The 25,560-nt window shown below is 37.0% G+C and overlaps 1 protein-coding gene across 3 annotated transcripts; it reads left to right on the forward strand.

Moving 5' to 3' along the window:
- The first annotated feature begins 3,506 nt into the window (after positions 1-3,506).
- On the forward strand, positions 3,507-24,405 carry cop1 (COP1 E3 ubiquitin ligase). Of its 3 annotated transcripts, none has more exons than XM_053500223.1 (20): positions 3,507-4,085; positions 4,747-4,806; positions 4,970-5,067; positions 6,525-6,589; positions 7,330-7,449; positions 8,295-8,363; positions 8,459-8,518; positions 8,607-8,701; positions 10,586-10,661; positions 10,785-10,899; positions 13,470-13,605; positions 15,648-15,791; positions 15,881-15,989; positions 16,367-16,448; positions 16,556-16,672; positions 17,213-17,330; positions 17,480-17,604; positions 17,788-17,948; positions 19,963-20,007; positions 23,399-24,405. In XM_053500223.1, exons 1-20 carry the CDS (start codon positions 3,826-3,828, stop codon positions 23,414-23,416), a joined length of 2,073 nt encoding a protein of 690 aa, XP_053356198.1. In that variant the 5' UTR covers positions 3,507-3,825; the 3' UTR covers positions 23,417-24,405. The 3 variants fall into 3 exon arrangements, with proteins under 3 accessions (XP_053356198.1, XP_053356208.1, XP_053356217.1); XM_053500233.1 differs by having other exon boundaries at positions 16,370-16,448; XM_053500242.1 differs by having other exon boundaries at positions 10,586-10,646.
- Positions 24,406-25,560: the final 1,155 nt, after the last annotated feature.

Raw genomic sequence — 25,560 nt, forward strand, 5'->3', positions numbered from 1 at the left:
AATACTTTTTTGCCCCACTGTAAACTTTGAACCGCCCAGCCCACAGTATGACTGCAGAGCAATCCTTGCCAATCCGTTATCACCCAAATGAGGACGGGGAGTCTGGTTTCTTTCAAGGTTTCTTCCTATTGCCTTCTAAAGGAGTTTTTTCTTGCCACTGTCACCCACGGCTTGCTCATCAGGGATCTAATCGTTTTGATTCATGACTTTGTAAAGCTGCTTTGCAGCAATGACATTTGTTAAAAGCACTGTACAAGTAGAAGTGAATTGAATTAAATAGAATTTAAAAACATATCTAAAAACCACAATATCCAAACATCAACAAGAAACTCTTTGTTTCATTCTGGACTCTGTGGCCATATTGCCATCATTTTGGATGCATCCCGACCACACATATTAAAAAGTTTAGCTGGGTCTCTTGGGTTCAATGGAATGACTCACCAAAACTCACCATTTTTGAAGTCTGGAGATGCGTCTGGTACCCATGCTCCCCTGACTATTAACTTATTTTTGGTCTGATTGGAAAATGGGGAAAATCTCTACAAATTTTGGTAAAAAAATAATGTCAATCAAAAATAATTTAGTGCAAACATCAATCTATTGACTATAATGCTAATCTGACCATGTGTTACCACATCTGCTTTGATTTGCATCAAGTCGTTCAAGCTTTAACAAGTACAACTCCTGAAAATGTCAAAATCACTTAGTAACTTGTGCATGATGATCATCAGAGAACAATCCACATATTGCTTCTATTGTTGGTGTGTCATATGAAACAGTCCAGGCAACATGATTTAAACATGTGCTGTGTTGCTGCAAAGTTCATCCCCAGGCTGCTGACCCAGAAGCAAAAGAAACATCATGTCAAGGTCTGCAAGAACTCCATCAGGGTGCTGTGGATGACCTTCATGTTGTGGATCATTACCGGTGATAAAGCTTGGGTGTATGGGTACAACACTGGGATGAAACAATGGCCTTATCATCTTATCGTAAAAGCCCATCATCTCCACAACTGAAAAGGCGAGGCAGGCCCGCAGCTTGACCAAATGGATGCTCATTGTCTTTTTCGACATTCATGGCATTGTGCATCAAGAATTTGTCTCCAGGGGCCAGACCGTCAATAGTGAATTCTACTGTCATCTTTGAACGCAAAACGCAAAACCTTTTGATACCACCTCATACATGCTTAATTGTGTACACCCCAAGAAAAACTTCATGCACTCATCAAAAGCATGGCTTGTAATAAAGTTATATAATGAAGAAGATTAACTTAATCTGAAGGAGATTGGTCAACATTATTTGGAAAATGTCACGGTTGGCTGGACCTGGTTAAAAACAAACAAAAACAGATTTTTACATTCATTTTGCGCTTTGCATGTGAGACAGACATACAAGCACAACCAGGCCAAACCATGTACAAAATGCAGACGTGGAACAGAGAAACTGAATTGGGCTATAAAGATTTACAGTATGATCTAAACAAGGAGAGGTGCCCTCATTAACTACACAGAACATAACATGATGAGACTGAACTATGAACTTAAACAATGAATTCTGGGTTCCAACTCTAGTCCATGTCAACATAAACGTCCCAAAGTCAAAATAAGAATCCTTAAGGCACATATCACCTAGAGACACCCTGAAGGTTTTACATCATGCCTCCAGAATGCCGGCATGCTTTCTCGAAGCACACCCTGAGGCAATTTTCTGCTGAATTGGTTGGTTCTGTGTGCATTACCAAAGGGGAGAGATGGAGCATGCTGTTGAGGTCTTGTGTGAGATCATGTGTTACCACATCTGACCATGTGTTATCACATCTGCTTTGATTTGTTAAGTTTATGGCAAAGCTGCATCAAGTCGTGACCACTTGGTCTCACTGCAATGAGACTGAAAGAAAAAGAGAGAGAGAGGCACACACACACACACAGACACACACACACACCTAACTGCACAGTGAAATTCGTCAATCACATCTTTAAAAAAAAAACAGTCTCAGAAAATGCTCTGTCTGTATGTCTGTATGTCTGTCCAGCCAATTTTGTCACAGCATCACACAAAACTGTTTGTAATTTAATAAAGCTTTTGAAGTGCTTAGGTATTTGCATGAAGTAAAATTTGCACCATATATGAAATTAAAATGTTGACTAGAAGAGATGTTATAAGCAGTTATGTGCCAGGTAATGTCATAATATATATATATAGCCCTTTTTATCTCAAGGTGGGAGTGGCTATACATGTCACTCTACAGAGCCAATCAACACAATAGTTCACCGTGTATAGACATAGTATGTGGAACACATAGAAACAACCATTGTAAATACCTTAACTTAGACCCTGGTGTTATGCTCTCAAATCAAAAATGTTGAGTAAAAGCGATCTTATTAACAGTTATGTGCCGGATTTAATAATCTACTTTAAATTGAGTTACTAATAAGCTTCTTGCTCAATGTAAACAAACACCTGCATCAACAGATAGTAATTAGAAAAGCTAAACTGAATATTTTACTGGGATTAGTTAATATTTTCACTGCTGAAATAAAGCACTGAAGTGGTATAAGTTAATTTTAACACACTAAAGTTGTTTCAAAACAACACAATCTTTATCTGAGCTACATTTTTGATTTGTTGTATATGATTCACTCTCCGATTACCAAACAGGGAGTGTATTCGGCTGGCAATGAAAAACAACCTAGCATAAACAAGGTGTAAGATACTCAACCTTGCAACTTTTATTTCTTTGTATTAATAAGTTAGATAGAGAATTCAATTAAATTCAATTCAATTCAAATAACTTTATTAATCCCAGAGGGAAATTGCTTCAATTGTGCTGTACAGAAAGACAGGCAGGCGTGTACATGGGCTTTAACCAGAAATAATAATATCACTGATTACATTAAAGCCAATCAGCTTATTTTTTAGCTGTAACCTTCCTGTGTCCAGTGTGGATGTTTGATTGTACAGAAACATTTTAGTCAGATATTCTGTTTTTTGTTGTTGTTTCTTTTAAATTGTTTTTATTTTTCTGATCAGAAGAAGAAGGAAGATAAATATTTTATAATAAATGTAATATTTTTTAAAAATAAAAATATATAAATTTTTATTTTAACATAGAAGTATAAATAATAAAATAATATAAATAATTTAATAAAATATTTTTATCCGCTGTGTTGTTTGGATTAGGTATTATTGTTTTCATCAAAATTGTAATAATAATAACAAACAACAACAACTACTACAATAATAACAATAATAATAATAATAATAATAATAATAATAATAATAAACATTTAACTATTTCTGAAAACTTCTGTATTTCCTGTACTTACAGGTAATTCTGAGCGCCCCTAGCGGATAAAAGTAAAATAACAATATGTGTGTCCTAAATAGCTTTGGAATCTGCACTTCCCCTGTGTGGAAAAAAATTACCTCCATACCACACGATGGCAGCAGAATGATGTCTAGGTGACCAGTACTGGTTAAACATGTTCTTCTACGGTGCGTTGCAATGTGTAAAAAAAAAAAAACCTTCAGATTGTCAACAAATCTTGATGTAGTACGGCTTGTGTGTTGAAATTCTTCACCGCGTTTAAATGACAGCTCTACACTGAAGGCGAAAAAATTAGAGAAAGGAGCTTTATCAACCAATGTGGCAAACTCTTAGCTCAGTCTTTGCGCGCTAACAGTCTGAAACCTGACGCAGCTAGCGAGCTAGCATTAGCTGCCCGGATGCGGTGAGAAGCGCCTGGGGAAGCGAACGGCAGCGCGGCTTCTTGCTACGGGACGGGAAGGGCCTCGAACAGGAGGAGCTCAGGGGCGACTGGAAAGATGTCAGGCTGTCGGCAACAGCAGCAGCCGGGCGGTACTTCGGGGTCTGTACCGGGAACGAGCGCGGGGAGCACGGCCACTGCTAACAGTGCTAATACCGGAGGGAGCAGCGCTAATGCTAACGGCAACGGCGTTTCTTCACGGAGTCTCGGCAGCGAGGCGCAGCTCCAGGGCGCACAGAGATCCGGCCACAGCAAGAAGAGACCCCTGTACAACGGCCTGATTAATCCGTATGAAGATAAAAGTAATGATTTCGTGTGGTGAGTAAAAGGATTTCAGAGTTTGCAGCAGCTATTCAGCTAGTTCATCAACCTTAGCTCAGCTCACTGCTAATGACATCTTACTGTTTAGAAATAATTTCTTAAAATTATAATAATAATAATAAACTTTTTTATTAAAATACAGATAATCATTAGTGTTATTCACGTCCTCACATTGTATATTAACACAAGCTCAGAATAATAACTCCAATCAGCTCACTAACTTTTCAGAGTTTACTCCAGTTTGAGTCTCACTCACATTTATTGAATAAAGTCATTTTATAAAGTGAAAATGATTCCTGATGATCAGAAATCATTTACTGACTGTAACCGTTGAATCTTACCACTTTTACATCAAAAACTTTCATCCTGATGTTTCTTTTTGTTCCGTGTGTGTGTGTGTTTTGATTATTTTCTATACTGTATGTGAGTATTAGTTAATAAATAGGCATGTTTTTATTTCTGATAAAACTAAATATATAGTGTGTATAACATGTCTTTTCTCTTCCTGTTCAACTAAAAACAAAAAAGAAAAGCTAGTTAAACTTCTTGACTTTTGTAGTAACTGAAAGAAAGTGATCGACTCCTGTTAAGCCATTTGTTTTTAACTTTATAATTTTGGCAAACAGTAAAGTTCCTCCTCTTCCATTTTACGTTTCAGTCCCATCTGTTTCGACATGATAGAGGAAGCGCATATGACTAAATGCGGTCACAGTTTCTGGTGAGAATTTTAAACCCCTTATTTTTACTGTTGCTAGCCATTAATACAAACATAAGTAATTTCCCTTTGGGATTACTAAAGTGCTCTATCTGTCAATCTGTCTATCTAAAGCATCATTAAATTCATAACTGATGTGCTGTTCTTTCTTGCCTTTTGTCATTAGTTATAAATGTATACGACGGAGTTTAGAGGACAGCAACAGATGTCCGAAATGTAATTACATTATTGACAATGTGGATCAGCTGTACCCCAACTTCTTAGGTGAGTGAATTAAGGATCAACTGAAAACTAATTATTATTATTTTTTAAATCTTTTGCTATTTAATGATAAAGCACAAGAAGGTGTGCTTTTATACTGACGAGGTTCCCTGTGAATATATTGTAAGGTCAACTCGCCGCCGCTTATCACTCTGCTCCAATGTTTTAGCAGTTTCAGTAGCAATGAGCTCGGCCTGACATTTCCTGTTTTTAATGTAAGATTTACTCGCGGCTCCGGCCAGGTACATGAGGTTTTAATGATGCATGGCTTATGTGACTTTGGAGTCTGATTCGCAGTTTTAGTAGATACAAGCTCAATTTTACCGTAAGGTTTACACTGTGGCTCCACCTGACATAAAAGCTGATGAGGATGCTTGCTGTTCTTCTTGTTGTTGTTTTATGGCAGTTGGCAAAAAGTTGTATAACCACCAAATTCTGCTGTGTCTTTATCACACAATGTTTTGTTCTTGTGCTTCTGTTACATCATCACAGAAGAACACGAAAAAGCGGTTTCTCTGCAGGCCGTGTGCGACTGTTGATTCGACCGTCTTAAACTTTTTACGCCAGCTTGCATCTGCTGCATTTACTGCCTCTCAGAACACCGCCTTGGCGCTACCGCTCCTGTACTTGTTGATTCTGGTAGTGCAAGAGGGAATTGTCTACTATTAAATAATCGATAGCGGATGTCAGATGGACAGATTTTATTAAAAAGTATGCGCAAACAAACTTGTGTGACTGTTAATATACATGGGTGACCCCGCACTCCATGTAGTGGCCCTTGATTAAGGGTTGGACAAGGTGTTTTAAATTCAGCCCTATGCTAGAAGCTAGTTAGATTTGTAACCCGCTTTTCCAACAGCAGCTGTAATGTGGTTCATGACTCAGCAAATAATTCCAGCATTGTGCTCTGTCCTTGCTTGTAAAATATATTATTCCAGTCTAGCATCTTCATTTTTTGTTAATCGTGAGTTGATGACATGAGAACTTTATTCTCCTTTCTTTCAATGTGTCACCATGTTCCATGTACATTAAGGGAAAAAAAATCAAAATGCTGCAGAGATGGCACTGCTTGTGCTTTGTGTAGGTGTAGGGTTGGGTAAACAAGCTGCCAGGTTTTTTGCTAGTCTGATGGATGAGTATAATTTCCTCATGTAGTAAATGTCCTACTTAGATCAAGTTGTTGGTTAAGTGCCATGGGGTAATAGAAATAAGTCTAATGCACCATTGATTACGCTGTAGAAGTTGTTAAAATTATTGTTCAAGAGAGTAACACAATATTCTGTAATTTTGAAAGTAGTTAATATATCCACCTTGTTTTCCAAAGGTTGGCACATGCATATATGCTGCCCTGAAAAATCTGTCTTTGTTTACTGTGCCTTAAGGTTATCAGGAGAGCATTATGTTAGCACCTACAGGCTATGCAGAATGATTGGTGCATAATTTTCTTTACTGTTTTGCAGTTAATGAGCTGATCCTCAAACAGAAACAGAGATGCGAAGAGAAGCGACTGAAACGGGACCACCCTGTAAGTTCGACTGCTTGACTGTGAAAAACATCAATGTCCGATCAAAATGTTAAGATCACAATTATTTAACACCTGTCATCAATTACTTTATTTTATTTACTTGAGCTTAAGGAAAATTTCTAACAGCTTGATTAAAAAGCTTGAAAGCTTAAAGTGTTTCTAACATTTTGTTTTCATAAACTTTGTTTTGTTTTCTTTAAAGTAAATGAAAGACATGAATGTAAAAAAGGGCAAAATGCGACAGCCTGACTGAGAGTGAATTTTGGGTGTTTAGCGTGTAGTTGAAAGTGCACAGGTGTAAAGCAAATGACTGCTGGATTAAAAAAAAAACTCAAAACAAGGTTGAGCGGGCGGGAGATTAAATAGCTGACCAGCACTTGCATGGTCAGTTGTTCCTTCATTACTCCATGACCTAAAAAAGCAGATAAAAGAACTGGAAGTGTTTCTGAATGTTTTTTGTGCATTTGGTAGCTTTTCACTCAAACTCTAAACATGTGGTCCAAAGAGACTATCATAATGCTGAATAATGTATGAAATAAAATAAACCCATCAGTGAGAGAGAGTATATATTATCATCGTAGACATAGCCATATGTTATATACAAGTCAACTGAAAACTAAACGAAGCATTGACATACATATATCTTGGGAGATGACACAATAATTCATTGCACTGTATTTGAATAATGATATTCAATTCAATATAATTACTGTGCAGTAATTAACGCATTGTGTTTACAGAATGGAACCAAATGGCAGTTTTTCCAAGATGTTCTTGGCACAGACCAGGAGCATCTGGATTTAGCAAATGTCAATTACATGTTGGAGCTGCTGGTGCAGAAAAAGAAACAGCTTGAAGCGGTTGGTTTCCCTCTTTAAAAACAGTCAGAAAACATTTGAATAATGTTTATTTTGTGCCTGATGTTTGTGAATTTATTTGTTTATTATAATTTTTTTTAATCACTGTTAATTTTAAATATTTATTATTAGACATTATTCTTAGACTAGGCTCAGAGATCTTGTCTGATGACCCTATGACCCTCTAGTAGCTCATGAAATGGACTAATTGATGTTTTGTCCATGAACATAATTAAAAATAATTTTAAACCCTGTCATTACGTTAACAATTTTTTTTTCTAGGGGTATTGTTTTATTTAAACAGACTGCAAACACAGAATTAAGATTGCGCAATAAAGACAAAATCTTATATCAGGATGTGGATAATTTCATTTGTTAAATAAATGAATTTCACAATATATTGTATAAACAGTATCTGCAAAACAGCATGCATTTATAACAAATTATTTGGGTTTTATGGTCAGAACAGACAGACATACTGTATCAGAAGAAGGTTTTCTCTTCTCCCAAAAGGGAAATTTAATGTGTGTTTTGTGTTGGTGTGTTGTGGGGAGTTTTGTTCTGTGCCATGCTTCTCCATGCTCATTTTTGTTACAGCACACCACCAGTAGCTCCTACTGTAGCTTCTGTAATACTGATGATATTAAATTGTCAGGCATTTTTCTGTCATCTTACAATGTATTTCATCATATTGCCCAGGCCTAAACAGAAAAGCAGAAAGCCTAGCTTCTGAGGATTAATGGCTTTGGTCATTCTTGACATTTAAATGACCAGCTTTACTGCTAGCATGAAGTCTGTATTATTTAGATACTGCTGTCCTGCTCTAATAGACAATTTTGTTTCAACAGGAATCACAAGCAGCTCAGCGTCAAATCCTAATGGAGTTCTTGAAAGAAGCTAGAAGAAATAAGAGAGAGGTATTTTTGTGTTTCCCAGTGCACAGTACATCCATTAGTTTTCAATCATGGCAGAAACATAACTTTAGACTTGACTTTGTTCTTCTCTTGCACAGCAACTGGAGCAATTACAGAAAGAATTGAACTTTTTGGAAGAGGACATAAAGAGTGTCCAGGTAAATTGAAGCTATTGAGGAATGACATTGTGGTCATTGTTTAACGTATTATTTGTAAGTTCTGTTGTCTGGCGTCTGCTTTCTTTAGGATATGAGTGGGCTGTACTCACCGGTTATGGATATGGACCCCAACCTGGACAGCACAGTTCCACAGTTTGGAGAAGCACACTCTCCTGCACCCAGGTAGGGGTGGCCTTGAAACCCAGCAGCAGGGAAAGATACTTAAATTTTGTACCTAAACTAACGATCACATGAATTTGTTGGATGTAGTAGACGGCTTATGGCAGGTAATGCTAGCCCCAGTTTTAGATATTTCAGTCTTTCATAAATTCTTTCACACAGCTATCAGTTTAGCACTGTTTTTCCAGGTTTTAATAATGCGCTGGTTTGTTCTTGAACCATTTCCAGTTATTCCAGCAATCCCATTACACTTATCAACGTCTGATGGAGGCCAATAATCATGGGATACAACATGATTGTTTAAGGAACAATTAGCTACTCAGTGCATTATTTATAGTTAAGAGTTATTGCCAGCTCAATAATAAAATTTAAAATCTTAAGTATTTACTTATTTAAAGGGGCACAATTATGTAAAATTTACTTTACGGTCATTTTGGACAGTCTTAATGGGTCTTATGCTTATGTGGATTTGAGCCACCCCATGAGGCTAATGTTGCTATTAATGGCTTGCATTGCATGTTTAGGCCTTTGCACAGGGACAGGAATTCGCAGGCAGTTTGAATAAACTAGATAGTCTGTGTGGAATAGAGATTAGCTGATGACCTTAAATGAATATTGTACTCAATATTCAAATGACTACAAATTAATATCTTTGTGTGGAATTGAGTAGATGAGCTGTCTTTAGTTAGTTAATACGATGCACTACTTTTCATAAAATTTAAAACCCTGAACTAAATCTCTCATCAGTCTGTTGTTTAAGGGCTAATATGGGAAAAGCCCAGAATTACATTTATATATATATATATATATATATATATATATATATATATATATAAATATATAAATAAAATCTGCCACTGTAAACTCTAAAAGCTGTAAAGAGTGTAACTTGCAATTGGTATAGTTATGCTGTAGCCCACCGGAACGATGCTGCAGCACTTTTTCCTATAAGTGAGGAGAAAAAATATCTGCAAAACATGGTTAAAATCAATATACATTTGTAAGCTCTTTGGAAACCTTATCAGTAAAGCGTAGGTCATAGACACTGTCTTTGCTGGGACGAGCAACCGTGTGCGTGTGTATATGAGCACATGTGTAAGTCCATGAAAGAAGCTAGAGTTTACTAATAACATGGAGTGACAGAGAGGTGAGGTGAGCATTATGAATCGGCTTAGTACACAAATAATGCTAACAAAACAATATTTGCTGGCTGAAAACAATATTTGCTGGCTGCTTGGTAACCATGGTAAAGAAATGCTATAGACGTCACTTCTGCATGGCTAAAGGATTTTGGCAGGTTGGGGCTCGGCAGTAGAGGGGTGCGGTTTGGCAGTACATAATTTGCATAGACCCTAAAAAAGGCACGTTTTTAACGGGGAGTAAAAGAGAGAGGGAGTTTAAGATGTAAAATGCATTATGTAAGGGTTTTTTTATCTGGCACATTAGCAGTCACACTTAAAGATTAAACTCATAAAAATATAAGTTAAAAAATAGTAAAATATGGGGCATCAAAACAGTGACTAATTATGGATGATCAGGTCATTCGTAGCACATAATCACTCACTCACTCATCTATACCGCTTTATCCTGTACTCAGGGTGGTGGGGACCTGGAGCCTATCCCAGGAGGCTTAGGGCACTAGGCAGGGTACGCCCTGGACAGGGTGCCAATCCATTGCTGGGCACGTACACATGTACACTCACACACACCCACACCCATTCACGTACTACGGGCAATTTGGGAACGGCAATTATCCTAACTTGCATATTTTTGGACTGTGGGAGGAAACCGGAATAAATATATAATCAGATAATCAGAATTTTTGTCAGATCAAAGTAAGAAATTTGTTTTGCCAATTGTCATGTTCTAATGCAATATATTTTCCAGCTGTAGCATCATTGAAAACACAGACTATATTCAGCCTCCCCAGTTTGGAGCAAGCTCACAGGTAAACTTGCCAAAGGTACAAAAAGTCTTCATGGAAGTATCACTTTATTTGTTTTGTATATTGACATATTTAGTTTTTCACCCTATAGTACTTTTACATGAGAATCTAACCATTATGTTTGTGAAATGTGTTTAAAAGGGTAAAAGACAGACATCATACAATAGCACTCTGGCCTCTCGGAGGAAGCGGCTAACAGCGCACTTTGAAGACCTGGAGCAGTGTTACTTTTCAAACAGGATGTCGCGTATCACAGGTGAGCATGTGTATTTCCTAAAGCTTCAGTGAGGACAGCCCTGGGTTGGTAAATTTGGTATCGACAGCTCCATTTCCCCGAGAGTTATTGGCACCCTTGGTAAAGAATGGGTTTAAAAAATGGTTATGAAAAATGTGGTTATGATTAATTATCTTACTGACAAAATGAAAAAAACAAACACGTGGGTATTGTTAAACTACTAATTGGGAGTCGTAGAAATTGTTACTATCAGAAATTTTATGGACCGGATATGTGATGCATTCATGTATATTATATTTATACATTTGATTCACTAGTGATTTTGTAAGAAATCTCAAACTTGCACCTTTTTTGTTGTGCATTTTTTTTTACAACACAGTCTTTTTGTATTGTAAATGCTGACAAAAATGATCATGAAGAGAATACTGCCGGTATGGTTTCTGTCTTTGGTGATTTGTTATAAAATGAACAATTATTATACCAAAAGTATCTATGTCAGCATTACATTGTTCCTATATCATGGCACACTTTAAGATCTTTTTTATATCACAATATTTTTACATGAGAGTCTGCTCTTTATATTTATGTAATGTGTTTGGTACCAATAATATTTAGTTTGTATAATAGTTTTGCACATGTGCAAAGACAGGTTTAGAAATTTAAATCTTCTGCCAGGATATTACTTCTATTTAATCTTTTTTAGGTAACCATTTCTTCTTGGTCATTGTATATTTCATTTTTTTAATTTTTTATTGTTAATTATTTTAAATCAATAGTGTTGCCCCTGTGTATTTGTACGTTAATGCTATTATATTCCTATATTATATTTTTTTATATTAAGATAAGATTTAAATTTCTAAACCTGTCTTTGCACATGTGCAAAACTATTATACAAACTAAATATTATTGGTACCAAACACATTACATAAATATAAAGAGCAGACTCTCATGTAAAAATATTGTGATATAAAAAAGATCTTAAAGTGTGCCATGATATAGGAACAATGTAATGCTGACATAGATACTTTTGGTATAATAATTGTTCATTTTATACCTCAATATTCCTTTAAAGTGCTTCTTTTAAAGCAATTAAAATGTCTTTTTTACCAAAAAAAACTAGAAGTCCTGTAAAAACTGTTATAACAAAGTGGGGAAAAACATGGCACGACCCAGTCCCTACCAGACCAAAACGAGCACCTGCGCAGGAACAGATATTGTGGGAGAAATGTCGAAGAGACCCAGGCCCCTGAAGAAGTTACACTGTTCACTGAAATAGGAGAACTTGTATGAGAGACAGGCCAGAAAGGCTAACAAAAAGGGGTTATAGGACTTGGCTAGAAAGCATCGGAGATCTTTTTGCGGCCTGATCAAACTAGATATATTTTGTCTAACACATTGTTTTTGTGCATACCAAATAAGGCACAACAGCCTGGTAACCTCATTGATTGATCGTTGATTTTCGTATGAGGACCTGGAACTTTTTAGTTTTCAGTCAAGCAAATTTTTTTTTTTTTTTGAGTGAAAATAGGTCAAAAGTAAGATCTGTTCGGTATGGTTGAGGGAAATGTGAAATGAATAAAGAAATCCAAAACTTATTTAGACCCCTAAGAAAACCTAAAGCTGTATTTTTTTCGCTAATGGACAATGTGGACAATTGTGTCAATAGAAAAATGCAAAAGCATGCAGATACTACAATTGATGCATTCCAAACAACAGAATGAAGAAAGTTTAAATCTCTGTGACTTTAACCATGCCATGCATATTGGTACCAGATGGGTAGGTTTGAGTATTTTAGAAACTAGTTATTTCCTGCCATTTTTGCACATAACCGTTTTTAGAGTTTACCCAGAACTAAAATCATTGCGTTAGCAATAGTTCTCTGGGTGAAAAGACCTTGTCAACCAGATTGAGTTACCATATCCTCACAGCTTGAACCAATCACTCTTAACACTTGTGATGAGCAGGAAAATCATCTTAGTGTGTATGTTGAACCTTGGTTGCAGAAGGTATTGCAAAAAGTGATCAACATCAGGTTCCACTCCAGTCAAGAACAGAGTTTTGAGGCTATCATGGGCACAGAAGCATCCAACCTAGATAATTATAGATAAGAACTAATCATCTGGTCTTTGACAGTTTTCAGGTGTCCAGCTTGGATGAGTCTCTGTTCATGTTAACCTCAGATTCTTTTTTTTGCTGAGAGGATTAGAGCCTGATGTGGTCTTCTGTGGTGTCTTAAGCCATTACCACAGGGTTTAATGTGTAAAGCATACACATTCAAGTTTCTATAAAGTTCTCTCAGCTCAAACCAGTCTGGTCATGCCTCCTCTGATCTCTCTCAGTAACAAGGTATTTTAGCCTATAGATCCCCCGCTGATAGAATGTGTTTTCTCACACCATTCTGTGAAACCTTGGAGCATATATTATGATTACTAGTTTGCTGCTAGTTTTTTGTTGTTGTGCACGTTTGTGTTCTATGCTACGCCAGTATTGTATGCCAATCTGGATTATTCGTTTGACAGCAGTGCATACATACACAGCACTTGTAGTTTTAAGGTTATGTTTGGATGTAACCCTTTATATACGTCTTACAGATGACAGCCGAACTGTTAACCAGCTGGACGACTTCATGGAGTGTCTCTCCAAGTTCACACGTTACAACTCTGTACGCCCTCTGGCCACTTTGTCTTATGCAAGTGATCTCTACAATGGCTCTAGTATTGTTTCTAGGTAAGTATTTCTGCATATGCACTACTTCAGAAAGCAGAATAGATATGTTTCACGACATTTGTGGTGGAAAATAGCGAAGAGCACAAATTTAACAGTAATTAGATCCCTTAAAGGGAATAGTCATGTGAAATCTTTGTTACAAATACATTTCTGCAGAATTTATTTGGAAAGATGATCTTATACAGATGAAGCCAAAAAAAGTGTGCAGGCACCAGGGCTATTTTAAATCTTTTTTTTTCCCCTTCAAAATCTACACATTTTATTTTATCATTCCTTTTTTTTTTTGGTAAGTTATTTGGGGTACCTTTTTTCATTTATAATGTAATTTTAAAAACAAGGGCACTGGTGGCTCAGTAGTAGGTGGGAGGATGGCTAAAGAGATAAGCATGGCAAACACAAGCTGAACTGATTTCTGTCCCACAGTTCGCTTTCGTGGTGGTGTGTGTTTTTTTTTTTTTTTTTTTTTTTTTTTTGTGGCTAGAAAGATAGTTTCACTTCATTCTCTCATTAGCATTGTCAACAATGATATCCACTTTGATACAAAGGGGAAGAGGAATTGTGTATTGGGCCTGCGTAGTGAGAGTCTGGCTCTACTGTAAAGTGCAGCCGTGTCAGAACACAAATATGAGTAGGTTAGGTCTGATGTGTAGTAGAAAAGGTCACTCCTGTGTACTTCTGGTTTTGCGCACTTCCTTTATTAGATCAAAGAAACAACACAATATACAAAACCCAAATGTGTATTTTACAAAACAGACACTGCGGTGCGCAAAATACAGTTCTTTACAGCTATATACAAAATATATTCGGCTTTCCTAGAAATAAGTTTCATGTACCGTCAGCTCCAGTTTAAATCAGCATGGCTACATGAGTTAACTTCTTTAATTTATCCAAAAAGTTAAAATTGGAGATTTTTTTTTTTACTTTTGTCCTCCAAAAAATTGGGTTTAGGACCCGAAGCTTTCTAATGATTTATGTTTGTCTGGAGCTCCGTAACAAACTTTGGCCCAAAAGATTTAACTGAATCCAAGAACAGCCATGTATCATGAAAAAGTTTTGCTGGAAAAAGGGACTGGTGCATTTCAGAAAATATATGGCATCATGAAAGAGTATTATGTGACAATATGCTGACAGAGCAAATAAAAGCGAAAAAATAAATGTGCCATAAATATAATACTAAAATGATCTTTCATGCGAAAAAGCACAGTGGCTACCCTAATTTAATTAACACAGGAAATGTATAGGAACATGAATTGTAAATGTCTTTAGCTTAGGTCTCTGTAATCCTGAGGCTTCAACTGTACTAACTAAGTAGGCATGTTAAGATTGCCGTTATTCACCATAAATAAAAAATAAGGCATAGCTGTTAGTAATCGTAAGCAAACTCAACCTTTGTTACGTCAAATAACATGTAAAAGGAAAGCTATGGCCAGCAGACCATTTCTACCCCACCCTTGAAATATGAACATGTCATGTATCAATTTGATCTATTGAAAACCTTTTTCAAGGAACACTAAGACACTTTCCAGCTGTTTGCACACCGCTTCTCAGCTGATGTAGTGTGTGTTCCAAGTAGTGAGTATTCCAAGTGGAGAGTATTCCAAGTACAAATAGAACTTGTGTTACAATAACTAATACTAGAGAGACACAGGGAAAAGCATCCTTACCTCCATCCATCCAAGAGCTGTGCAAAGTGTTCAGTTGTGTGATTTGCTATTACTTGTATTGATGTCAGCTATGCTTTAACATTTTTCTAGAAATGTATAGAACTGCTTTTGTGTGGGTGTTTTTTATATTAAAGTATAACAAAAATATTGTGCTTTCATGTAATACTTGTTGTTGTTGTTGTTGAAGTGGTCTTGTATGAGATAAAAATACCAGCAGTGGCCCTAAGCCAATCTCTGTTTTAGAGCCTTGCTGTAAAACATGGATAATTGAAAAAATAAAGTAGAGAAAAAGTGGGACGATTTATTTATGGAAAAATGAATGACACTTTTTACAAAGCTGTAACAACACATTTTAACCCTATTAACATCTCTTTACAGTATTGAGTTTGACCGTGACTGTGATTATTTCGCCATTGCTGGTGTTACCAAGAAAATTAAAGTTTTTGAATATGGAACAGTGATCCAGGATGCTGTGGACATTCATTATCCTGTCAATGAAATGACGTGCAACTCTAAAATAAGGTGCAACAATTCTCTCAGTAAAAAAAATACTTAAGGTACAGTTTATAATTGTTGAAAATTTTTATTATATTTCTTTTCTCACTCTTCAGCTGCATTAGCTGGAGTAGCTACCACAAGAACCTGTTGGCAAGCAGCGACTATGAGGGAACTGTGATTCTTTGGGATGGATTTACAGGGCAGAGGTCAAAAGTTTATCAGGTACATTGCCAACCTAAATAAAGTATTCTATATGCTCGGTTAACTTAGCCACATTTATATTTTTTTAAAGCCGTTTTGATGCTTTGATCATGATTGAAGTGTGTTTTAAATCTATTTTTGGCAGACATGTTAGTAGTACATTGATTAAACATCGTGTGTGTGTGTGTATATATATATATATATATATATATATATATATATATATATATATATATATATGGTCACTATAAAGCAGGACATAATGACATACTGCTTTACCAATGAACCATAATTTTCTTACTTGGAGTACTTTTTGATATCTCAGTAACCTGTTCCTGTGATGTAGTTCATCCATTTATAAAATCACAGTTAATTAAAATATTTTGGTATTTTTCTAGGAGCATGAGAAAAGATGTTGGAGTGTTGATTTCAATCTTATGGATCCCAAACTTTTGGCTTCAGGCTCAGATGATGCAAAAGGTGTGTAAAGAGAGAATTAAAATAATATATATAGTTCAATATAAGATTAAAACATGTACTGCTTTCCTGCTGTTAAATCAGTGTACCCTTTTTTATTTTTCCATCAGTCAAGTTGTGGTCTACTAACCTGGATAACTCAGTTGCCAGCATTGAAGCTAAGGCCAATGTGTGCTGTGTCAAATTCAGCCCAACATCTAGGTATCACCTTGCATTTGGCTGTGCAGGTATAGTACTCATTTGGATATTCAGTAGTACCTAGAGATAGTGCAGTGCTTACTGTTCTTTTTCAGTAACAGTATTGTTGCTTGTTGATTAATTGTACTGCTCAAGCACTATGCTACCCTATAGAAAATATAAAATGACATTTAAACCATGTACCTTCTGTAGTAACAGTGGAAACTACTTTAATCATCATTGTATAACTTTGACACAGAAAGCCAAAACATATTAGTTTAATGGTCATATTGGCGGATCACATCAATTTATGCCATTATGGAGAGAATACTCATAGTATATCATAGTGCCTAGTATAGTGTTAATACATGCTGAGTTGTCAGTTGTTTTTACCTTAGATGTTTTGTATCTTTGGTCTTATGAGGGATTCTGCAAAATAACGAATGCATGATGCAGAAATGTTGTATTGTGCAGAGGAGATTGCCTTACATTACTGTGAACTGGACATCAGTACTTTTTTTTACTGTGATCATAAATATAGTAATACCACAATGCAATTTTTTTAACAAATTAATTTTCTGCACACCTAGACCACTGTGTCCACTACTATGATTTGCGGAACACTAAGCAGCCTATCATGGTCTTCAAAGGTCACCGGAAGGCTGTGTCCTATGCCAAGTTCGTCAATGGAGAAGAGATTGTGTCTGCGTATGTATATAGCCAAACCTCACTTAAGCTGAATAATTATTTTTAAAATACTTTAAACAAGCTGTGGGACTTCAGACTTCTTAGGGAGCTGGAACAAGCTGTCCTGACATGAGCATATGAATGACTGCAGTTGCTGTGTTTTCCCATAGCTCCACAGATAGCCAGCTAAAGCTGTGGAATGTGAACAAGCCTCACTGCCTGCGCTCTTTCAAAGGCCACATTAATGAGAAAAACTTTGTAGGTCTGGCCTCCAATGGAGACTATGTAGCATGTGGTAAGTAATATACCCCTTTATACACTTCCTTTAAAAGACTCAACTTTCCCTTAAGTCCCCAACTCCTCTGTAAATTCCTGTACAGAATCCAGGAACAAGCATAAAATCTGAGTTTATTTGCCACATCATATCAAACGGTCAATTTTTATGTCCTAATTAATGTCGTCTCTCTGCTGCTTCCAGGAAGTGAGAACAACTCCCTATACCTGTACTACAAGGGGCTCTCCAAAACATTGCTGACCTTCAAGTTTGACACTGTGAAGAGCGTTCTGGACAAGGACAAGAAGGAAGACGACACTAATGAGTTTGTCAGTGCCGTATGCTGGCGGGCATTACCAGATGGGGTAATGGTTCAGAGTTCTGGTTTATACTTCCACACGTTTTCATTTAATGAATAAATGGAGTATTTCAAAAGAAAATGTTTAACAGCAGATTATAGCAAGTTTCATGTGTTAATTATGTTTGCCATTATGTGGTGATTATTCATTTATAATTATTATATAATTATGTTTAACAATTTTTGGAAACCTATGGTTTTTAAGTTTTGTACAGGTGTATTTATTATGGAGGTGTATTGGTGCCAATTTTTAAGAGCAAGGGAGATGTGCAAAGCTGTGGCAATTATAGAGGTACAAAGCTAATGAGCCAGACAATGAAGCTGTGGAAAAGAGTAGTGGAAGCTAGGTTAAGGGCAGAGGTGAGCATTTGTAAGCAGCAATATGGTTTTATGCCTAGAAAGAGTACATCAGATGCAGTATTTGCTTTGAGGATGCTGGCGGAGTAGTACAGATAAGGTAACAGGGAGTTGCATTGTGTCTTTTTAGATTTAGAGAAAGCGTATGACAGGGTGCCAAGAGAGGAGCTGTGGTATTGTATGAAGAAAGTGGCAGAGAAGTATGTTAGAGTGGTGCAGGACATGTATGAGAGCTGTAAGACAGTGGTAAGATGTGCTGTAGGTGTGACAGAAGAGTTCAAGGTGGAGGTGGGTCTGCATCAAGGATCGGCTCTGAGCCCCTTCTTGTTTGCTCTGGTGATGGACAGGATGACAGATGAGGTTAGACAGAAGCCTCCATGGACTATGATGTTTGCAGTTGACATGGTGCGAGAGCAGGGAACAGGTGGAAGAAAAATTTGGAGAGGTGGAGGTATGCTCTGGAAAGCAGAGGAATGAAGGTTAGCCGCAGCAAGACGGAATACATGTGTGTAAATGAGAGGGACCCAGGAGGATCGGTGAGGCTACAGGGAGCAGAGGTAAAGAAGGTGCAGGATTTTAAGTACTTAGGGTCAACTGTCCAGAGCAACGGAGAGTGTTCAAAGGAGGTGAAGAGGCGGGTACAGGCAGGTTGGAATGGGTGGAGTAAAGTGTCAGGTGTGTTGTGCCATAAAAGAGTATCAGCGAGAATGAAAGGAAAGGTGTACAGGACAGTGGTGAGACCAGCGATGCTCTACGGCTTAGAGACAGTGGCACTGAGGAAAAGACAGCAGGAAGAGTTGGAGGTAGCAGAGCTGAAGATGTTGAGGTTCTCTTTGGGAGTGACAAGGATGAGAATCAAAGAATCAAAAAGGAGCTAAACAACTGTTATAGTTGAGAAAGGAGGGGCTGTTGACAGAATGAGAGCTTTTCTATTCATTCTTTGGATCACAGAATATTGGTGAAAATATAAATCAACTGAACAAAGTCTTTGCTATTTTGGAACAAAAGAAAGTGCACGTCCTTAGTGGTGACCGTGAGCAACAAAGTGAATAGTTCTGTTACCAAAAAATGTGTAGGCGTTAACGTCGCCAGTTATGGTGAAGGGATGTTAAATTTAATAAATAACCATGTACAAGCCGGCACGCTTTTTGTTAATGTTACCTGCTAAAATTCCAGTCACAGTGCTGTCATGGTTAATATCAGGGAATGGGAATCTGGTGGTAGGGGTTTTGAAGAAGGTTTTACAACATTCGGCAAACTTGAATGATGAGAGGAAGATAGCTGTGCTTTGTTCGGTTGGAACAACTTTCTGCTCTTGAATTTACTCCATTTTTCTTTAAAATGTTTCTTTAATTTGATTGTGATGTCATTTGAAACAGTGTTGTCCTTTTGGATGGCGTTCTGGTAAAATCATAAAGGATGATTAAATGGAGCTAAGTTTTCGATTTTGTTGACATTTTTACTGCGGGTGTCGCACATCAAGCCTCTCGTAGTAATACGACACACACGAGCTTTAATAAGCATGCTGTGCCTACTTGCCTCAATGATGCTAATTATATTTACTACTTGGATGTTAAATTTTGGTAATGAGTGAGGAGGCATTTTTTTTGTTTTGTTGTTGGTAACTCATCTTCTGTGATGACTAACCTGTTTTTAATTTGCAGGAGTCGAATGTCCTGATTGCAGCCAACAGTCAAGGGACAATCAAGGTATGAGATTTTAAGTCTATTTTTAAAGTAGCATTTTAAAGTAAAGATTTTCAAACTATCATACTTTATTAAAACATTTATTTAACATTTATTTTAACATGATGGTGCTCTTTCTGGCAACATGGTGGCTAAGAGGTTAGGACTGTTGCTTTGCACCTCCAGGGTTCGATTACTGTCTCGGGTCTGTGGGCATGGAGTTTTCATGTTCTCCCTGTGCTTGGTGGGTTTCCTCTGGGTAGTTTGGTTTCATCCCACAGTCCAAAGACATGCAGGGTATGCTAATTGGTGTTCTCAAATTGCCTGTAGTGTGTGAATGAGTCAGAACGTTGACCAGAGGCATTGCCATGAATATGGCCGTAGAAGCTGGCCTGGCGTTACAAAAAAACAAAGTGACCACTACAATTGAGAAATAGGAATTAATACACTTTTAATCACCATTGTCCTACACGGTCCCTAGTTGGACTTAGGAGGTTCCTAGAAGGAAGGATGGTGCTCTTTCCGTAAGGAAGTGGCCATGACGGGAAAATAAAATTTACACTAAATTTAAAATTTTCACTAAAGATACAATGTACACTGAGAATAAAACCTACAAAAGTTAAATATAAAATATAGCGTGGCAGAATATAAAAGCATGCTTGGCAGCAGTCGTTTGATTGGCTTGTAATAAAGTTTAATGTTTAGTTATATGTGATAATAAAGATAATGTGCTATGCGACTCCAGGCTTCTGTTGAAATTGTCAATGTTAGTAAAAATCTAAAGTAAAAAATATGTAAGGGCATTTTTTATATATATATATATATATAGGAATGCAGAGTGTGTGGTCATGTGCAAATAGTCCAAGTAATTAGTCTTAAGTGTTGTCTTAACTGTGGGAAGAAGTTGCTCTTCATCCTCCCTTCAGTGTTGACCTTCAGGGAGCGAAAGCGCTTCTTGACTGGAACAAGGGGAAAAGTCCATTGTTTGGATGACTAAGCTCCTTCACTGTCTTACTGGCCATGGTCCAAAGGCACTTGCTGTAAATGTATTGCAGGTCAGAGAGCTCAGTACGGATGGTTCACTCAGCTGATCACACCACCTTATGTAGAACCCATCTGTCCTGCTTGGTGCTGTTTTAATCTTTTTTTTTTTCCCAGTAGTGTTCTATCTATCTATCTATACACATATATATTTAATATATCTTTATATATATATATATATATATATATATATATGAGGCATCATTGTGGAAAAAATGATTGAACAAAATTATTCATACCTTTCTCAATAATCAATAGGAAAGCCGTTAAAAGCTATTACAGCAATCAGACGCTTCCTATAATTGCCAACCAGCTTTTTGCATGTCTCCACTGGTGTTTTTGCCCATTCATCTTTAGCGATGAGCTCCAACACTTTCAGGCTAGAGGGGCTCTTTGCCATCACCCTGATTTTTAGCCCCCTCCACAAATTCTCAAGTCTCAAGTCAGGTCTCTGGCTGGGCCACTTACAAAATGTTAATGTTTGTCTGCTAACCATTTCTTCACCATTTTTGCTGTGTGTTTTGAGTTGTTGTTGTCCTGAAATGTCCACTGGTGTTCAAGGCCAAGTTTCTCTGCAGACTGCTTGATGATGTTGAGAATTTTGATGTATTGCACCTTTTTCATGGTGCCGTTTTCTGTGATTGGGTTACCCGGTCCACTGGCCGAAAAACACCCCCAAAATATTAGGTTTCTCCCACCATGTTTGACAGTGGAGATGGTGTTCTTAACAATTGATTCTTTTTTTTTTTTTTCATCTGAATAGATGAAAAAAAAAAACAGTAGTCTAGAAGTCTTTTTTTTTTTTTTTGGTCCAGATAAGCATTTGCAAAGGCCAAGCGGGCTTTTGTGTGTCTTATCTGCAGAAGTGGTGTTCTCCTTGGTCTGCGTCTGTGGAACCCAGCGATGTGCAGTGTCTGTTGGACTGTCTGCCTTGAGATGTTGGCACCAGCAGATTCAGGAAGGCCTTGGTGGTGTTCCTTGGATTCTTTTTTACCGTTCTCACTATCCTCCTGGCCAGAACAAGTGTCACTTTTGCCTTCCGACCGCGTCCTCCGAGATATTTCACAGTGCGGAACCTCTTGTATTTTTTTAATAATACTTTGCACTGTAGCCACTGGAATTTTAAAACATTTACATATGGTCTTATAGCTCTTTACTGACTTGTGAGCAGCCCCAATGCGCAGCTTCAGGTTCTCAGTGAGCTACTTTGTCTTAGTGTCATGACTGTCCACTGTCAATAGAAGAGGGCTTCTCTTTAATCTGTTGGGTTGATTAAAACTGCTGTTCCCAATGAATCAGGGTAATTAGGATGCTTTTAGAACAGAGAGAGCTTGGCCAATTGGCTCTCTCTGTGCCTCCGGTTGTGAGAGGAAAACAGCATCACCCAGGGTTCGAACCAGCGATCTCGGGATGATAGGGCAAACACTTTACCACTGCGCCACTCAGAGTCCCGGACATGTACGTTGTCTTATTATCTTTTGGGAGAAGCCTGTGTCATTTTTGGTCAAACAGAAACTTGTTGGTTGAATAAAAGTAACTTTAAGTCGGAATTTGCCAGGGGTATGAATAATTTTGGGCTTGATGTATTTGTGTATATATTTTCTTTTTTTGTTTTGTTTGTTTGTTTTTTCATCCTTGCGGAACAATTTGACATTTTATGTACAAAACATTGTATAATATACAAGTTTACAGACAGAGGAAGAGCAACAGGCTGTTAGCTTTATAAAGTTAGGGTTGGACCAGAAACTAGTCCAGATGTGTTTTTAACATTTTGCTATTTTACTTTGACACACTTTAGTTTTATAATTTATTAATAAAACTATTTAAAAAGTGTTTGTGTGTGTAAACCCTAACATCTGATATCCACTAGCCCTAAAATGTTTTACCTGACTGAAAGCCTCTGAGGTAATGTTTCAGCTGCACATTCTTTATTAAGGCTGTAATCTGATTAGCTGTGTGTACACTCTTCAGTGTGCTGGCTTTCAGCAGGAAGGCATACTTGTTTCAGAAACCTGAAACAGTAAGCTTTTCTAAGCATGGCATAATCACTGTGCCGACAAAATTACACAGAATCTGCAATGTCAGTCAAATTACCTTACTGTGAAAAGTGGTTCCACATGAACAAGCTGGCAAATGCCGGCTTGTGAAACTAATTTCATTTGCAAAATAAGTAATTCAACAAAAGCTGAAAAGAGCTTAAGAAGTCTTTCGAAAATTTATTCACTTGCTTATTCATTTTCAATAATCACTTTTGCACTACTCAGGGTGATGGCTCCTTTAAAAGATCTGGAATTTGATTTAAGAATATCTGTTTGAATTCTGTTGTAAGGTTTTCTTCTTCAGGTGTTAATCGTCTTCTTTCTTCTTCCTAAAGGTACTCGAGCTAATTTGAAAGTCTACTAGAAACAATCATCAGATCCTCGTGTCAAACCAGGGAAGTTTATCATACGGAATGTGACTGAATACAAAAGGAAAAAACAACAACAACTTTCGTCTCTGACACTGATATTTTCAAAAAGAAGTGTGCTCCAGTATCAGGACCATTTGAGACCTCCAGGGAGTAGATGTGGACATTTCTGGTAAAAAAATGAAAAGGGTGACTCTTCTTTCAAAAGCCTCTGTGGAGTAAAATGCTCAAATGCTCAATTGAAGACATTAATAAACCAAGACTGAGGCTTAAGTAGAGGCAATGTGACAAATGTTAGAGCTATGTGAGTACAAAGCCAAAGCACAAGACCAGAACACAATGAATTCTCTTTTTTTTTTTTTTTTTTTGGTTGTTGTAGAAATAATCAATCGCTACATCATTCTTTTGTGCCTCTAGTATCCATGTATTCTTTTCATTTGATACAGTGTCTGACTAAAAGTTGCTCTGTTTGGCTGATGCCCCGGACTCTTCAAAGTAATACTGGGCCTTCGTTAGTTTGTTGCTTGTGTCAAGGGACCTTGGGATTTGGCTGCCTCATCCAAATAAGGCAGATTTCCTTTAAATACTTTCTTAGTCATGTGAAAAGGAAGATACTAAACTGTTTTTTAACTTTACTGTCATTAGTTGCCATGACTTACTTATTCTTTTCCCCCTTTGTGGGCATATTTTGTCAAACGTAGGGATGAATAAGATGTTATGATGACACTATGTATTCTCTACTGGGATTATTTAACAATCACCCAAAAACATTGCTGCTCTTTTTATCCTTAAATTTCTGTACAAGTATTATTTATTTTTTTAATTTATAGAACGCCGTGAACTTCACACCCAAATATAGAGTGTAGGGTTTTTTTGGAGCTTGGATTTCTGTTGCATCCCAGTAATTCCCTTCTGTGTACCCATTCTATGATTTTTAACCCATTCATTTGAATGAATAAATGATTCTCTTTGCATCTGTGTGTTGATTTTCATCCATCAGAATGTGTCATGTTTGGTTAGATCTTTAAGAAATCATGAGTCTTTTATTTTTTGGCATTATTTTGTAATTGTTTATGCAGTGACATTTTTGATTTGTAAATTTCTATGAAGTTTTACAAATTAACCCAGCGTTGCCCTGGTGATAATTAGCTTATATTACCCATCCTTTTAAGTTTTAAGGCTTAGTTTATAAGGTATGTTGTGAGAACTCCTGTACAGGCTTGCGAATGATTGATTGAGTCATCATAAAAATTTGTGGTAAAAATAAACACACACAGCCACCAGTCAAAAGTTTGTACCTGCCTTCTTCTTAAATGATCTTTTTCTTTATTTGTATTGTTTTCAAATTTTATTCTTAATAATCAAGGTATTAAAACTTTGACAGAACAAATGTGGAAGTATGTAATCAACAAAATGTGTTAAATAATATATATTTTTTATTTTTCAGAGTACCTACCTTTTGCTTTAATCTCCGCTTTGCACACTCTTGGCATTCTCAACAATCTTGAACCCATGTGTGTTCAATACTTGTTGGTTGCTTTTTCTTTATTCTCTGGTCCAACTCATCCCAAACCATCTAAATGGATTTTGATTGGGTGATTGTGGAGGCCAAATCATTTAATCACTCATCTTCTCGAACAAATAATCTTACATAACCTAGAGGTGTGTTTGGGGTCATTGTCTTGTTGGAAAACAAATAATGGTCCCACTAAGTGCAAATCGGATGGGTGACATGTCACAGCAAAATGCTGTGGTAGCCATGCTGGTTAAGTGTTTCCGCAATGTTGTCATCAACAGTGTCACCAGCAAACCCCACACCATCACACCTTCTCCTCCATGCTTCACAGTAGGGACCACACACTCAGGAATTGTATGTTCACCCAAAGACATGGTGGTTAGACCCAAAAATTTGGACTTATCAGACAGCTTTTCAACCAATGTCCTTTACTTGTGTTTCTTAGCCTAAGCAAATCTCTTTACCTTGTTCTTCCAAAGTGTTTTTTTATTTATTTTTGCTGCAATTTGAGCATGAAGGCCTAAATCACACGGACTCCTCAGAACACTTAATGTTTAAATATGTCTGCTGCTTGAACTGCGCTCTAATCTGAGGTGCTGTAAATTGCTGGTTT

This window comes from Clarias gariepinus, chromosome 1 (assembly GCF_024256425.1).
Source record: "Clarias gariepinus isolate MV-2021 ecotype Netherlands chromosome 1, CGAR_prim_01v2, whole genome shotgun sequence".
NCBI classification, from domain to species: Eukaryota; Metazoa; Chordata; class Actinopteri; order Siluriformes; family Clariidae; genus Clarias; species Clarias gariepinus.